Below are 18048 nucleotides of genomic sequence, written 5' to 3'. Positions count from 1 at the left end.
TACGTGACTTTCAGGCCATATGAACTTGTTTATATTAGTTGCAACGGGAAATAGTTACATATTGCCCGTCTGTGTAATACAGAGACTGTGATATATAGTGGTCGTGTCAAGAAGTCCCTTTGTGTAAGGCATGCGTAACTCAAAAGAGTTAGTCGCCTGTGACAAGGTTAGCTAACAAAGACATGTCCATGAGGGACTGAACTACGCCATTTTAACTGAAGTGTCAGACCTAAAGGAACTGATTAGTCAGGTGAGTTTGTTGTTTGCTTATATCTAAATGTGCAAACGAGTTAAAAAGTGCTCCGTATCACATCAGTTTGGAGAAAGATTCCTTTCATTTAAGAAAATCAGTGAACTGCCAATGGAAAGGATAAGGTTAAATTAAGTTCACGTCAATAGGACGAAAACAAGCTGGGAAATGTCTAATTTACTGATCAAGCAGTCAGTCATTGTACTTATAGATAGACTTCGTGATAGTTTGTTACTACAGGTAAATATTGTCATCACAAACGTGTGTTGATTTTTTTAGTGTAAATGACTGGACGCAAATGACAGAGCGGAGGGTACAGAGTCTACAGACCAGAGCTTTTTGAGAAAAGAGCTACCATTGTGTAATGCTATGCTTTTGTCTGCCTGTCTGTCTGTCTGTGTGTCCGCGTACGTGTACGTATGTATGTGTGTGTGTATGTGTGTGTGTGTGTGGATGTATGTATGTATGTATGTATGTATGTATGTATGTATGTATGTATGTATGTATGGATGGATGTATGGATATGTATGTATGTATGTATGTATGTATGTATGTATATAATGTGTATGTATGTATGTATGTATGTATGTATGTATGTGTGTGTGTGTGTGTGTGTGTGGACAGGATATCTCAAAAACTACTGATGAAACTTGCTACGTACGTATTTTACCTCCTGTAAGGGATTGTAATATTATTCTTCTGTTTGTCTGTCTGGCTGGCTGGCTGCCTCTGTGTGTGTGTGTGTGTGTGTGTGTGTGTGTGTGTGTGTATGTGTATGTGTCTGTCTGTCTGTATGTCTGTCTGTCTGCCTGTGCACACGATATCTGAAAACCTACTGCATAAATTTTAAGGAAACTTAGTACAAATCTTTCTTAGGGCTGCACCCTAGTTCTAGTTAACATTCTAAATTGTAAGATTTTGGGCTAACCTTGAGTAAAAATTTACAGAATCGTGTATGCATTTTTTTCACTGGGGTTTGTGGTATTTCTTAAATTTGTTGTGGAGTTGATAACATCACCAGCCCAGACCTCACTGCAGTAAAATAGGATTGGTCTGATAGTGGCATCAAACATTGGTATTTGGCCTTCTTATTAGAACAGATATTGTTTTAATTTAAAACATGCTTCCAATGCTATTTTGGTTAGATCTTGCTGAGCCTTGTTAAGTTTCCCTGTAAGGTTTAGTTTAATGCATAGATATATGTATAATGATACACTTTCAAGTTCACAGTTGTTTAGGTAGAATTTATATTGCTTTTTTGCAGGCGACGGGGCGTTAACTAGTAGAGGAAACGAATGCCTTTGTTGGTACTTGGCAACTACTATGAAGGTAATGTAAGATGTACACATATTTTAGCAAAGCCTCCAGCATATCGTTACGAGTACGACTTGTACCCACCGATGTTCGTTCGATGTCAAAACTGGTATCACTTAAAGGGGGTCAAAGTTCGTTTACTAGAGACAGATTGATGATACGGTGGCCCACAGATGACACCACAAACTCTTCCTTTAAACAAAACTTTCTCAAAAGAACTATTAATACTTTGAATGAAATATTTGTTTCTCAAGAGTAAACTTTTATCACTTTGAACAACACTTTTGTTTCCAAAGAACAATCTTTTAATTCTTGAAAGGAAAAGTTTAGTAAACTTTTAATATTTTGTACAAAAACTTTACTTTTGATGAACAATTTTTTCATTTCTTGAAAGTAAACTTATTTTTCTAGAGGAAACTTTTAATATTTTGTACAAATACTTTATTTTTGATCAACAAATTTTTTATTCTTTAAAGGGAACTTTTATTTTTTATGAGTAAACTTTCAATCGTTTCAAACAAAAGTTTTTTTTCTAAGAACAAACTTTTAATTCTTTATAGGAAAATTTTATGTTTCCAGTGTACACCTTTATTACTTTGTAAACAAAGATGTTACATCCAGAGAACAAACTTTTTAATACTTGAATTAAAATTTTGCTTCCCGAGAACATACTTTTAATAGTTTGAACGAACTTAACTGTGAACGACACCTTGGGGTGACATCAATGGGCTATGTCATGACAAATATCCCAAATGATAGTGATATTAGATATTAACACAAAGGCAGATTTACATAATTTGATATGCGGATCCTAATCATAATACTTAAGAATAATCATGTGATTACAATTATCCAACTGTATTACATTATATAATCAATTAAAAGCATGTTCTTGGAAAATATGTTTCGTACAAAGTATAAAAAGTTAGCTCTTCAAAAATAAAAGTTGTGTTCAAAGCAATAGAGTCTGTGGTGTCCCCTGTGGGCCACTATACAAGGCCGTGTACACATGAGATTATACACAATAGTGTAATACTGTAACACAACGCCATCTTATTACTCTTAAAGCATGTTCACACACGCACACACACACACACACACACACACACACACATACACACATATATATATATATATATATATATATATATATATATATATATATATATATATATATATATATATATATATATATAGTTTTGGTAGTGCTGGAACTCTTTCTTGGGTGTAACTCGGAGTTTCACGCATATTGCGATCATCAGACACTCTGATGATCGCAATATGCGTGAAACTCCGAGTTACACCCAAGAAAGAGTTCCAGTACTACCAAAACTATTACGCTCTGCCACTGCGGTATAGAGCACTGTCTTAGCAGATTGATACTCACCGAGTTATATATATATATATATATATATATATATATATATATATATATATATATATATATATATATATATATATATATATACATACACGAAATTCGGTGTGTACTATAGGCTGTGGTAATTCGAACACCGTACCATTGTAGGTCACCGTGCTTTATTGACAGTGCTTCTCGCTTGATCAGTCCACAAAAGATTGTATGCGTGTTTTCAATCTCATGTTCTACCCTATTATACATGTAAGTAGGCTACGAGCCGGGACTATCGGATACTGACGTGTCCCATTCTCCTTGTGGCAAAATAGCTAGCTCGATACTTTGTTAACGACGCTATGACTATTCACAACTTGTACATCGTGTATTGGGTATATGCGCTCCGATAGCTCCAACAATAGTGTAGGAGTTATCGGGGCGTACATTTCAAGATGTATATACCGAAACATCACTCTATGAATTTTGGGACTGGAAGTAAGGCTGGCGTCTCTAACTTCACATTTTTATTCGATATTATATTTACAGTTTCGAGACGTTATTAGCCCATGGCACAAATATATAATTGCATTTAAAGACACGAGTTTTTCCTTTGAGTAGAATTAAAACGTGCCATTTTAAATGTGTAGTGGGAACGGAGATTCCTGGAGGGCACATGAAACGGAACATTGGCAACAATATACATTGCGTTAAAACAACAAGGATGGATTTATATGTGGAGCATTTGTATTAAAAATTACAGCATCCAGCAATTTCCCCCGAGATTTAAGACTTTGAATATTAAAATACTGACAAAGATTACTGCAATCGAGGTTTAATCCTTTACTATGGAACGATTTTCCAAAATAAAGGTTGTTGAGAAATTTATGCAAGACTCTTTCCATGTCAGTGATTAAATACTTCTGATGGGGTGACCAAACTTGTGGACAATACTCTAGTTGACACCGTACAAGCATTTTCAGAACAAACCATCTGATTATTCTTTTACGACCTAGTAGGTTCATTTTTATATGTCTCTCTCATAATTTCTTTCACTTCTACCACTTTACAGCTGCAGGGTCGTAAATGTTTCCACATTATCGTGTTGGTGAACGGTTTCCTTTTACTCGCTTTAGTATTCTACATGTCATCATGGAAGTACGCACCAACCACTGTTAAAGTTAGTCAACAACAAACCGTTGTTAACAAAGCTAGTCATCGACCAACCAGTCACACAGCTAATCACACAGTCGGTCTAGTAAAAGGAACCACTGCTAATCACGTGGCTGAGGAAACGGTGAAGGTACTTCGCTATGTAGAGGATAATAGGCTTTCAAATGTTGTCAATGCCACAATCAATCAACTGCATGGATACGTAGCTATAGCAGATTCACAAAAGGTGAGAAATGAAAATTGTGACTGGAATTATAGAAAATTACATCTACTATGGAAGCAATCTATGTGGGGGAGGGAGAACTTCCTTAGGGTTGCACCTCCACTAAACAGCTATGGTACTGTCACTTTAAAACTAGATAAAACCAGGCATGAAACGAAAGAGGTCCAGTTCTTTGGTCTGTCATTATAGATCGCATATTTTAGAAACAACTTCTAATTGTAAAACCAATTATGCAAATTGAAATAGTATTGGATTAAATCACACGGTCTACATTTTGCCAACAACTTTATACCTGCACTACCAACAACTGAGATATTGTTTTCACCAAGTAACCAAAGATATATTCACTAACAAGTGTAAAATGTCTTTTTTTACAAGTAAGTTAGTTACTTGTAAAAAAAAAGACATTTTATCTGTTAATTAGTTGTGATAATTACCCATTATTGTTTGCCCGACTTAGATTTTATACAGCCATCGTGAATTTATCGGTATGGTGTATTTCTTTATATTTCATCAAGAAAATGACGAACATTGTCCGTGACTTAACAATTCTACTATATTTTCTGTTTTACTACTCGTCCTCTCTGATATCGTTTCTTATATTATTACTGTACACAAAATATTTGAGTCGCAAAATCTTGATAAAAAAAACAATAACCATAATTATATTGCAGCATCTGGAACACCGTCAATGTGGTGAGTGTGCCATTGTTAGCAGCTCTGGTCGAATTCTTGGTCAGAATGCGGCAGGAGAGATTGACCGGACTGATTGTGTTATGAGAATGAACAATGCACCTGTCAAAGGCTATGAACACGAAGTGGGCAGACGAACTACAATTCGGGTTATATCATTTGCCTCAATTGGGGGATTTGACCCTTCAGCATTATTCCACCCTTCTACGTCACCGGGTATTGTCATATTTTGGGTTTCACTCGAGCAGCTGAGCCTAGACTACAATAGCAGTGCATTTTATACGATATCCGAGTACCAGAAGAGTTTTAGCCATATCAAATTCTACATATTTACAAACGAAAAGCTGTACGAAATGCAAAGCCGTTACGAAAAAGAAACAAGTTATAAAATGTGAGAAATTGCGTCATCTTTAAATTTTGCTTTCAGGTCATTCCATGTCAATGACTGCCCATGACGTTGTCTCTATCACTGGATGTGGTTTAGGGAGTGTTCTCTTTACGTGTGGATTAATTAAATCTTACTTTTCTTTTCCCCAAATTTAGTTGTGATAGTTATAATCGTATATCATTTTTAATTGATTACAAATTAAATATTTAAGTGGGGTTTGCTTGTATGGGGCATATCTACCAGTAATGTAATGGTGCGTAGTAGTCAAATTGATTCATCTCAATTGCTCAATTTTTACTGAGGAGAAGTTATATATTGTGACAATATGATGCATATAGTTAGTTTAAGTTCACAATTAGGAAAGATACTACCCATCCATAATTTACTGCGAAAAGGTGGCCAAAGGAACGTCTGAATCAAAATCAACACCGAATGCGCTTTCAAGTAACACATGTATATAGACACGTTTAATAAAAAAAATATGGAATAGAAGGAATCGGATGAGCTAGATCTGTACAAAATTAACTTTGGCTACGCCTTCCTTCTTTAACAAATGGACGCCATTAGGGAACTTGCAAACCCACCATGTTGAATGTTGCATCATGGGAAATGTGATAATACATACTAATCAATTAGTATTGTAAACAGTGTTGTTAAAGTGTTTATAACCACAAATGTTCAATTCATATTTAGCTTGCCCAGTGTGGGAGGTTTATTTCATCGGTAGCTCCAGATATGATATTACGATAACCACAGATAATCCCATAGTCCTTTGCGTCTGAGCATGCTTAGTCTGGATTGCAAGTTCCCTATTAATAAGGCTGATTATGTGTTTATGTTTTGCTATTCCACAGCGGACATATATGGGCATCTACTGGCTGGTTTACTGTAATGTTTTCTCTTGAAATATGTGACAAGATTACGATTCATGGAATGTCCAATCCTTCATTTTGTAGGTAAGGGTCTCATCTATGATTACGGCAGCTTCTATGATATGCAAATGTCAGGATATGTTATATATTTGAATTGGCCATATTGCACTTAGTTTGTCCTACACCACAGAAATTGGCACATATTTCATTGAAACATTGATTCAATATGTTGTACTTAGGTACGTGCACTACAAAAGTTGCAAATACTAGTATTTATAACGTTGTTTACCTTGACGTAATCATATCGGTTCCTTTCTTCTTCTTTTTTTGCAGAGATCATCCCAATGATCAAACATGGTACCACTATTACAGCAAGCCCGGCTGGACAGAATGTAGATACTACAATGCACATGAGCGAAGGCGGAGAGAGGTCCACAAGTTTAAAGCGGAAAGGAATGCATTTTTTGGGTGGAACGAATCAAAAGTGGCAAATATCACGTTTCGCCATCCCTCGTGGTGATCAAGAAATGTAACAAAGCAATCAGTTTTGAAATATATAATTATGCAAAGATACAAAAACAAAAATGAATCAGTATATAACCATGGTCTGGAGACAAAGAAAATACTGTAATCTATAAATAGAAATAAGACACAGTAATATGGTTCCCAGAACCACGTAAAACACTGTTTTTCGAATACGACTGTAATGGACTCCGTGAACTGCCAACAGACAAACACTGACTTCTATACCACACAAGTCTGTCCACGACCATGTCAAACTCACAGAGAGTAGTCTATAATGTGTATTTATGACGGACTAAATGTCTTCTGAGAAGATTTCAGTTTAATTTATGAGGCCTTTCTTAGTAAAGCTAGACTGAGGTTCAAAAGTACTATAGGCATTGTCTTCGTCTGTCTGACTCCGCGCAGCTTTCGCTGACAGTGGAGCTAAAAAGAAGGATGGGTAGGTATCTGAATAGACACTCAAAAATAACAACAAATATATTCAGCAAAAAAGACCACATCGGTCGAATGATGGTGTGTATTCTAAAGATACAAATCAGAAATACCTAAAGAAATCATCCCATGTTTGCCTAGCAACATTGTACAGCAGTCCAAAGTTAACTGGCCAAAGTCAATTTGGGTATTAAAATCTGCATGAAATGTACAAGCGTCAGCACATCTCCTTGATTAAAGGGGACGATAAATACATCTACGAAATGGCAGTAGACGAGGAAGTGTCAATAACCTTCGATTCGCCAGACAAATTCTACACAACATCTAAACAGCAGCTGCTGCAGCAATATCAATCCGAGTTTAAAGCGAAATCTTCACATGGAAGAGTGACTCCAGAGGCAGGGAAAGTAAAGCATGGTGTATCGTCCACTTACCTCAACAATCACAAGATTGACGATAATCTGAGATCATATGTCACCCTGTACTATCCAGAGTCTTTCACTAAATCATGTAAAATATGCAATCATCCCACCGAAACAGTATGACACATTTTGAATGGCTGTACGAAATTTCAGAAACTATACCAACAAAGACACAATAGAATAGTTGATTCAATCTTCGGTAAAATCGTGAACAGTAATCCTGGCAAGGAGACATTTAAAGATACTGTTTTAAAACCTGAAATGTTTGATGCCCATATGAGAACTTTTGAACATCAGCATAAACGACCAGACATTACTATCATCGATAAACAGAACAAACATCCAATATTAGTTGAAGTGTCCATACCCTTTGATGCACATATTTCATTATGTTTTCAGAAGAAGTTCGACAAATATTTTCCACTCTCACTAGAAATAAACACCACAAACTTTCGTTCAGAAATAATAGTTATTGTCATTGGAAGTCTCGGAAATGTACATCATAAAGTCATAAGTGGTTTGATCAAAGCTGGAATTCCAAATCCATCACCAAATATTGTAGTGTAAGCTCGATAATACGTTCTTACAAAAATTGGAGATTAAGATGTAGGTACCATAACAACCAGATATCGCGTGAACGTTTGTCATAAGTGACCAAGAGAAACTCATTCACTAGTCACTGTGATTTCCTGCAAGGTATTGTATGTGTATTCTGTAAAGGAATTATGTAAATACTTTACCTGTACATGCTATTTTCATGTAAGTTGGAAATAAATGAATTTGATATGTATGTATGTATGTATGTATGTATGTATGTATGTATGTATGTATTTATGTATCTATGTATTTATGTATGTATGCGTGTTTGCGTGTTGCGTGTATGTGCGTGCATGCGTACATGCGTGGATGCATGTGTGCATGTATGTATGTATGTATGTATGTATGTATGTACATGTATGTATGTATGTATGTATGTATGTATGTATGTGTGTATGTATGTATGTATGTATGTGTGTGTGCGTGTCATTCTCTATAAGTACATTTTTTCATTTGTAGATGATACTACATGTATGTGGTTCGCCTTGAAATGCACTGATGCTGAATAATGACAAATTCCTTGTTTTGCCGAACGAACATGTTCTGCAGATCGATCCCAAGGCTTAGTGTAGTCGAATCTATATATAAGGGTAACAATTTAAGACATGTTATACAACATACAATATGCGAAAGTACGGAATAAAGTTCAGCAATCACACTGGCGCCACACCCCTTCCCCCTAAACGAACGAAGTTCGCTTGTTGAGCTTGTGTGACATTGTACGATTTTTGTGAACATGATCTTCACGTTTTGGTTTAGCTTATTGCTTTCAAAACTTACACTTTACAAATATTGCAAAACAATAATTGTTATACAGGGTTTTTGGAATGTTGCATTTTTTATCAGGAATGTTGCATTTTATCACATCGCAATATAAAAAATTGTAAGAATTCAAAATAAAAACATAGCATAGTATATACATGTAGTATATACTATAGTATAGTATAGTATAGTATAGTATACAATACTATACTATATACTATACTATATTATATACTGTACAATACTATACTATACTATAATATTATTCTATACCTATACTATAGTATATGTAGTATAGTATATAGTCTAGTATAGTATAGTATAGTATAGTATAGTATAGTATAGTATAGTATAGTATAGTATAGTATAGTATATAGTATAGTTTAGTATAGTATAGCATAATATAGTACAGTATATAGTATATAGCATAGCATAGCATATAGTATATAGTATAGTATAGTGTAATATAGTATAGTATAGTATAGTATAAAATGCTATACTATATACTATACTATACTATATTATATACTGTACAATACTATACTATAATATTATTCTATACCTACACTATAGTATATAGTATAGTACTAGAAGACCGATTTTTGAATAAGAAGACGGACACTTGAATTAGAAGACCGATTTTGAATTAGAAGACCGACACTTGAATCAGTCTAAGACCGATTTGTCGTCTTTGGCCATGGTAGTTTCTTGCTACATTTTATCCAAATGATATGAAATAATGGTCGATGCAGGCATCAAATGCTGACATCAAACCTTTGACGCCCGCGTGTCTGCGTCAAGTTGCTGTATGTTTGATTAATATTAAATATTTTATTTCATATCAAATAGACGAAATATAATAAGAAATTGACATCTTGTTGTCTTGCTTGGTGTAGAACACGTAGTTCCATCGCTGTATCAAACAGAGCGGTGGCTGGTAACTTGAAACGGACTGTACGTTACGTTGAAACGAATAACAAGATTTATAGAGTTGACGAGAGGTCCAAATTTATAATGCCACTTGAGGTGTTGATCCAGTTATTTACGTACGTTAAAAAATCCCCTGTCTCTCCCTTCTCACTAGAATGACATAATCCTCTATTTTGGTACTTGAAATCAACAAAATTCTCTATAACCATGACGTCATTCGGAAATTAGGAGTCCGATAACATATCTATTTCCTGGTCTTCTGCGCGTAACGCTAAAGTGCACGTGGAGTTCCGTTCTATTATTCTCATCTGTTCTGTTATTTTCTAGTCTTGCATTATATAATCAGAACTTAGCCATATCTACCAATATGACAGGTCTATTGTAGACTACCACATTCTATGTGATATAGACAAGTATTTTACAGTAGCTCAGATTGTATACCAATTCGAGCATTCTATCATAATTAATGGTATTACATTGGGTTCGGTTCTTTTCTGATCTAGTTTAGTCTAGTCAAATATATTCTAGTCTAGCCAGACTATAGTGCAAAATAAAATTATATTTTCTATTTTTTATTCATCCTAGTATTATTATTCCGTTGCATAACATTCGGCTGTGTTCTATTCTGTTCTAGTCTAGCCTAATCTGGTATAATCTAGTCAAGTCTAGTCGAGTCTAGTCACTTACGTCTAGTTTATTCTATTGTGGTTAGATCTAGTCAAGTCGAGTGGTCTAAGCTACTGTGAAATAGTCTACTCTGGTTAGTCTACTCTAGTCTAGTCTAGTCTAGTCTAGTCTAGTCTCATCTACTCTAGTCTAGTCTAGTCTGATCTAGTCTAGTCTAGTCTAGTCTAGTCTAGTCTGATCTACTCTAGTCTAGTCTAGTCTAATTTTCTCTAGTCTAGTCTAGTCTAGTCTAGTCTAGTCTACTCTACTCTACTGTACTCTACTCTAGCCCAGTCTAGTCTAGTCTAGTCTATTCTTATCTTCTATTCTTCAGATTGAAAAGAAAAGAAAAGGAAAGAGTTTGGTGAATATACTGTGACTTTAAGATTTATATTCTGTAGGTTATTGTCCACACTATATTTCCTTGTACAGCTAGGCACGAATTCGTATTTTTGGACTCTATCCAGTTTCACCTCTGTTTATTGGCCGTAATAACCCTAAATCCAATTTTAGACTCTTAAATCTACGTGAGTTATGCACCAATAAAACCATGCTGCCGGATTTAAAGCAACTGCTTCACCAGCCACGGACAGTTGGGTAAGTTTACACTTCTCCGTTAGTCGTCCAAAAAAAGCCATCCTCGTAGACCAGTAATAGTGCATGTAAGTTTAACCATACACTTTCCATATCAATGTCATTCCGTTGGTTTGAAAACCATTACAACTGAAACCAGTTTACCTCAGTGGAACAGAATCATATAGTCTAACTCAGCGAAACTCCTACTTAACACTGTTATATCCATCGTCTCGCGTGCAACAAAAGTCTTACCAACACTGTTTTGTGAGCTACATTTCGGTAATCAGGATTACAATGTAACAATTATACATTAAACATATTCGAATCAGATGAGAAAATGTGTCAATGTAAGAAGTTCTATTTTCTGTTAATATATATGACAAGTTTTCTTTTTTATTTGACAGCCAGCACTACAATTCTGTGTACAACTATGAAGACGTCTACCTTGCTCGCTTGCCTTATTCTGTGTATATTGTTCATTATACCGGATTTTGCAGACGGTTTCTTCTGGCGTCGTAGACGTCGTCGTTGCACTACGTGTACAGTCAGTGGGTGGAGTTCCTGGGGCTCGTGTTCGGCACCGTGTGGTCACGGCGGAAGGCAAAGTCGTACACGACATGTAACTAGAACGGCCAGTTGTGGGCCTTGCAACTACGCTTTGTCGGATACTCGAGTGTGTAACAACCCAGGATGCCATGGACGTGGTATGCCGTTGGTGAGATCATGTGCATGTTCTTCTGGCTGGACGGGTACTTGCTGTGAATTTGGTATGTACAATTACACGAATCTAAGATTGTCAAAAATCTTTGATAAACGTCACAAAATACGTCATACGTCATATGTAAAATGTAAAATGATTACACATCAATCAATTCTAATATTAAATCGTCTCAAATCTGTTGTACATATTTTGAACAAAATTCCTAGAATGCGGACGTATGCAATTTGCCTCTGAACAGTGGATAAAAGTTTACATCCGGGCGATCTGGAGGTATGCACACACATAAAAAACTATATTCAATCGAAACAAGGATTTTAAGTCTCTTCTAAACATTCGACAAGTCAACTGTAGTTCAATAAGTCAACAAAATAGTTCAACAACAGAATCAATGGCTAAATCAATAAATTCCCTTTTTTTCAAACGAATTGTTCTCATGTACCATATGATCACATGACAAGGAAATATTTTTAAAGGAACCATTGTATGTATGTTGATAGACTTAAATTCATTTTGTTATATTAATACACAAAAAATTCAAGTTTACGATAAATATAGATATACTAATCATAATATTACTTTGTTATCTTTGAAGACAAAGACGAATGTACTTTGGGTACCCATGACTGTGAACAAGTGTGTAAGAACACCCCTGGTAGTTGGGAATGTGATTGCTACATTGGATACTCCGTCAGTGAATGTTCTCCGAACTCATGCACAGGTAATCTAAGGTGACAATACAAGTATACCTCACACAAGCCAAGTAGCAAACGTTCGAAAACAACTTTGTTGAATTTATACTCTGGTCAACTACGTCATGAGAATGTGCGTCTACGTCACTGGTTCTGCGATACTCGAAATATGAAATGTTCAAAATCGCCATTATTTTCCTTATCAATTCATGACATATACTTGCAGAGGTATGATCATATCATACCCCAAACATATGTACATGTATTTCATTCAACCGGAAATAAGGGCTTTTTGTCACTACTCGTCTTTCTACTCGTAGTAACAGTGTCACTTAGATCATTCACATTTGCCTTGGTTGAACAAAGGAGTTTATAGATGAGATATATTTAAATATACCACTACCACTAAATAAACATGAATGGCGTAGATTTATGTGATTAGTCAGAGTTTTTATTGCATGCAAACTATAAAAAAACTTGTAAAGTGACTTACTTACACTCTAACCTTTGAACTTTGGCCAGATATCAACGAGTGTGCTGATAACCATGGTGGTTGCAGTCAGATTTGTACAAACATTGATGGAACTTACGAATGCTCATGTGTTGAAGGATATGAACTCCAAGATGATGACAAGACGTGCTCAGGTAAGGCCTATTAAAAAATATTGTGTGGTTTCGATTACGCTCAATTTTAGAATAGGTGGCTAGGTATATTTTTTATTTCATTTTAATATACTTTTTTCATGTGTGAGTGTCTTGTTCAGGTTTTCCATAGTTTTCCAAATGGTCTCAGTGTTGTTTATTTCTTCCTATCAGATGTACAGCCATTACAGATTGGAAGAATAGCTTTATATTGTCTTTTTAAGTTGAAGCCAGTTTCCGCATCCACTATTTCTCGTGAGACTTCACAATTTTTGCAATTTTTTTTCTCGAATATGTAAAAAAGATATTAGGATCGGCAGTGACAAACTAGGTGGGGTCGGATAACCGGAACCAAACAATTATTTTTTTAGGCCTAAGAGAAATTGCTATTTTGTCTACAATATACTGCGGCCTTCATTATTTAGCTTCTCTATTTCCGTACATCAAGCGACTTAAAAAAAATCAATTTACCTGTAAATTATATTTAATTTCTTGCAGATGTTGACGAATGTAGCACTGAACAATCACCCTGTCATCAAATATGCATTAATGCCCATGGTGGATATATCTGTCAATGTAATGATGGATACAATCTTGAAGATGACGGTATTACATGCTCTGGTATGTTGAAATTGTGTGGTTATTTTTTATTATTTGTTCGTTTATTTATTTATTTATTCGTTTATTTGTCTATTTGTCTGTTTGTCTGTTTGTTTCTCTGTCTGTCTGTCTGTCTGTCTGTCTGTATGTCTATCTATCTGTCTGTCTGTCTGTCTGTCTGTCTGTCTGTCTGGTTGATTGGTTGTGAATTGATTGGTTCAACCCTGTAATATCATTTAGTTGTAATTAAACATATACAGTTGTATTCAGATAAATCAGGATCCATTGAATGAAACATCACTTTCTATACTTGCCAAAGTAGGTTATGTTGATTTGTTTACAACATATTTGTACATGATATTACATTAAAAATGGTATCAAAGCTCGCATTGTTAACACAAAGTAGAATTCCCCAATCACTTGACATGTAAAATAGAAATGAATGTATAGAACTTTTATTGTCGAGATAATACTATGACAGTTACTAGTGCCATTCAGGATTTGAGTTGAGGCCAGGCGTTACAAGTAAATTCGTAACTGTAGTAGTATAGCGGCCTGTTAAAGAGTTCTGCCAGTGTCTATTGATTCTAAGGCATGATTTAGTAAATAATACAGAATGAGTAACTTCGAGTTTATGTTAGGAAACAAAAAAATGATCAAACAATGAGCATAGGTTCCAGACCATTTCCCTTTGATCTTTGCTAAAGTTTGATATTTCAATTGTCATTATTCGTTTGTTTTGGTTGTCCAATCATGGTGCCGTGACCACAAAAAAATAAAGCAGTCGATCGTCGTTAAATGTATCGGTACAATATTTAAACGTCGTCGTAAACAGTAGCCTCTTTTACGGCACCGTCCAAAGCTCGTACGTCGTCAATAGTTATTTCGTTATATTTGGCAGTGTCGCGGAATAAATAACAACGAGAATGTCTTTAAATCTCACTTCTAATTCTCTCAATTTTACCAAATATTCTAGTATGTCCATCCATTTATTCACAGACAGAGATGAGTGTGCAAATGGTAATGGTGGATGTGACCATGTTTGTGAGAATACTGACGGATCTCATCTATGTTCTTGTAACCATGGATACCAATTAGATGAAGACGGAGTTACCTGTACTGGTAATAACAACTTTACGTTGATTTAAAAGTACTGTCCCCAAACCCCGAAGAAGTTAGTGAAACACAGATGTAGCATAAACATAGGGGGACTAAGACTTAGTCGAAATATCGTAAAGAGAGTTCTTCAGTAATATATCTTAGAATAATCACAAAAATATAACATGACTCTCATGTAACATACCATTTTAAATTATTTGATTTTTTCATATGTATACATATAGTCATCAAGGTGCTCTCTAGAAAATATTTGATAACGACCCGATGACTGGTGACCCTAACAGTCACATTTCATTGTAGCTAGGGCAGCTTAACAATGTATTTATGGGGTTTGATTACTTTTATTGTAAACTGACATTATAGTGCCTGCATTGTAAAAAAACCCTCAAATATGGTACTTTGCATATGTGCATTTTCAGACATCAATGAGTGTGAAAACAATGATTTACCAGTATGTGATCAGATCTGTGTTAATACTGAAGGCAGCTATCAATGTCAATGTCAGAGTGGATATAACCTTGGTGATGACGGATCTACTTGTACTGGTAAGTACATAATGTTATCTGAGTATAGACATGGGTGTAGTATAATTATGTGACACTGGTATGTTCACCCTAAGTATAAGAAATTAACCCTGGACTAGAGTATATGGCAATGGTAGTCATGGAGATTGTTATCCTATAAGGCTACACACCCTTCAAAATTTATCGAGTATGGCAAGATACATCTCCAAATAAATGTAGAACGTATTTGCATACATGCTCCAATGTTCATTTTCATTGAACATCTTCATGTCCTTTCATGTCCTATTTCAGTCAAAGATGTAATTTCAATTCGGAAAAAATTCTCACATTGAAAGTGGACATCACCTTGCGATTGTGTTTCTATGCGTTTTACATTAACTTCCGGGATTTTTTCACCTGTAGATATTGATGAGTGTGCAGTAGACAATGGTGGATGTACCCATGTATGTGAAAACACCGATGGTAGTTATCAGTGTTCTTGTAATGAAGGGTATGAGTTTGATGAAGAAGGACAAACCTGTCGGGGTAAATTGTTTGATCATTTCTGTACTCAGAACAGAACTCATTTTGAATATGAATAGCGGTCATAGATTGTAAGATATATCGTGTCGCTCGCACTGACCAGCCTGTAAAAAGGGTTGACCGATCTGTGAGGGCGCCACTTCACAACATACCATCCATAGCCTGCACTCAAAAAACTAAATTGGAAGTACCTCAACTTATCTGAGTGATACCATATATGATTATACCTTACAAATCACTTATCATAAACGCAACGGAAATGCCGCAAAATCACTAAGACTATATGCCGAGTTACCATGTGATCGGGTTTAGCAAAACATAGTAAAGCCATACGATGGAATGTAGCAGTGTTACTAAGATTTTGCGTGAGCTAGATAATGTTGTGTTTCAGATTTACTGTTTAAAATTGTTGGGGGGTTATTTCGAACAAGGAAAACTTTGAGATCTAAACATTCTACGCTCTTTTTCGTGTTTTCAAAGATATTAATGAATGCTCTGAAGATAACGGTGGTTGTCAACACACCTGCAAGAACTTTCCTGGTGGTTACGAATGTTCCTGTAACAATAACTTCTGGTTGGATTCCAATGACCACACTTGCTCTAGTAAGCTTTAACATAATTGTGCTTGATCATCTTGAGTAATTAAGGGGCTTTGACTCAATATCCAGTGTCATCATACTCCACATTATATATGTAAACACGCCCCCAAACAGTACAAGCTGGCATTAGCCAGCCACAAATTGACCAATCACAGAGTTTGGTTTTATACTTTCGCTACCAACTGGGTTTTTTCCAACATGGCCGCCTCCGGTACCGATATTAGCTTCACATTTACAAAGTTACGAGTAGCCTTTGCGTGAAAATCGTGACACAGCTTCAGGGACAAAAATCATAAACCAACGCCTGAGGGCGAAGTTGCAGCGAACAGAATCGAATAACACAGAATGGCTAATATGTATTGATGTTTTGTATTAAACCCCAAAACATGCTGTACTGTTTTAAATAATATGAATAACACGCACCGATGCTAAATCTCACACATCGGTAAATGATGGTGAGGGGATAGAAACCAACATGATATTTGTAGTAAGGTATTATATTATGTTCATTTCAGATATCGATAAATGTGACAGACCTAATGGTCCATGTGACCATGTGTGTGAAACTGTCAGTAACAAAGCTGTATGCAGTTGTTTTGAAGGATATGAACTGCATAATAACAAGAAGACTTGTCTAGGTATAGTACCACTATCATTGTCAAATTTTAACTAAATGCCATTGGTGGAAACTGAAAAAGATTGGATGGGTGGGTGGGTGCCTGTAGGTAGACAGAAGGGTGGACAGACGGATGCGTGGATGGATGGATGGATGGATGGATGGATGGATGGATGAATGGGTGGATGATGGAATGGATGGATGGATGGATGGATGGATGGATGGATGGATGGATGATGGAATGGATGGATGGATGGATGGGTGGATGTATGTATGCGTGGATAGATGGATGGATGGATGGATGGATGGATGGATGGATGGATGGATGGATGGATGATGGAATGGAATGACTGGATGGATGGATGGATGGATGGATGGATGGATGGATGGATGGATGGATGATGGAATGGATGGATGGATGGATGGATGGATGGATGGATGGATGGATGGATGGATGGATGGAAAGATGGATTGGTGGATGGATGAATGGATGGATGGATGGATGGATGGATGGATGGATGGATGGATGGATGGATGGATGGATGGATACATGGATGGATGGATGGATGGGTGGATAAATGGGTGGATGGATAAATGGATGGATGGATGGATGGATGGATGGATGGATGGATGAATATCACAAATAAAAAGTCACCACAAATATCTTCTACTTACAGATATAGATGAGTGTAGCAATGGTACGAACCAGTGTTCCCAACTGTGTACCAACACTGAGGGAAGCTACACTTGCAGCTGTAATGGTGGATACAACCTCGATCCAGACGGCAAAACGTGTTTGGAAGCTTAAATCTAAATATAACCTCGACCCAGAGAAGAACAAA

The 18048-nt window shown here is 36.0% G+C and overlaps 1 protein-coding gene across 1 annotated transcript; it reads left to right on the top strand.

Moving 5' to 3' along the window:
* The first annotated feature begins 4059 nt into the window (after window positions 1-4059).
* LOC144433139 (alpha-N-acetylgalactosaminide alpha-2,6-sialyltransferase 5-like) lies at window positions 4060-6352 on the top strand. Its single transcript, XM_078121449.1, has 3 exons — window positions 4060-4314; window positions 4986-5395; window positions 6247-6352. The coding sequence occupies exons 1-3, from the start codon at window positions 4060-4062 to the stop codon at window positions 6350-6352; spliced, it is 771 nt and encodes a 256-aa protein (XP_077977575.1).
* Window positions 6353-18048: the final 11696 nt, after the last annotated feature.

The sequence above is a fragment of the Glandiceps talaboti genome, chromosome 3 (assembly GCF_964340395.1).
Source record: "Glandiceps talaboti chromosome 3, keGlaTala1.1, whole genome shotgun sequence".
In the NCBI taxonomy this organism is placed as follows: Eukaryota; Metazoa; Hemichordata; class Enteropneusta; family Spengelidae; genus Glandiceps; species Glandiceps talaboti.
This window is presented reverse-complemented; position numbering and strand designations above follow the sequence as displayed.

Coding starts and splice junctions, on each gene's coding strand:
- LOC144433139 (XM_078121449.1), top strand. CDS start 4,060: ATGTCATCATGGAAGTACGCACCAACCACTGTTAAAGTTAGTCAACAA. Junction 4,315..4,985: donor CTATAGCAGATTCACAAAAG/GTGAGAAATGAA, acceptor ATTATATTGCAG/CATCTGGAACACCGTCAATG. Junction 5,396..6,246: donor AAAGAAACAAGTTATAAAAT/GTGAGAAATTGC, acceptor GCTATTCCACAG/CGGACATATATGGGCATCTA.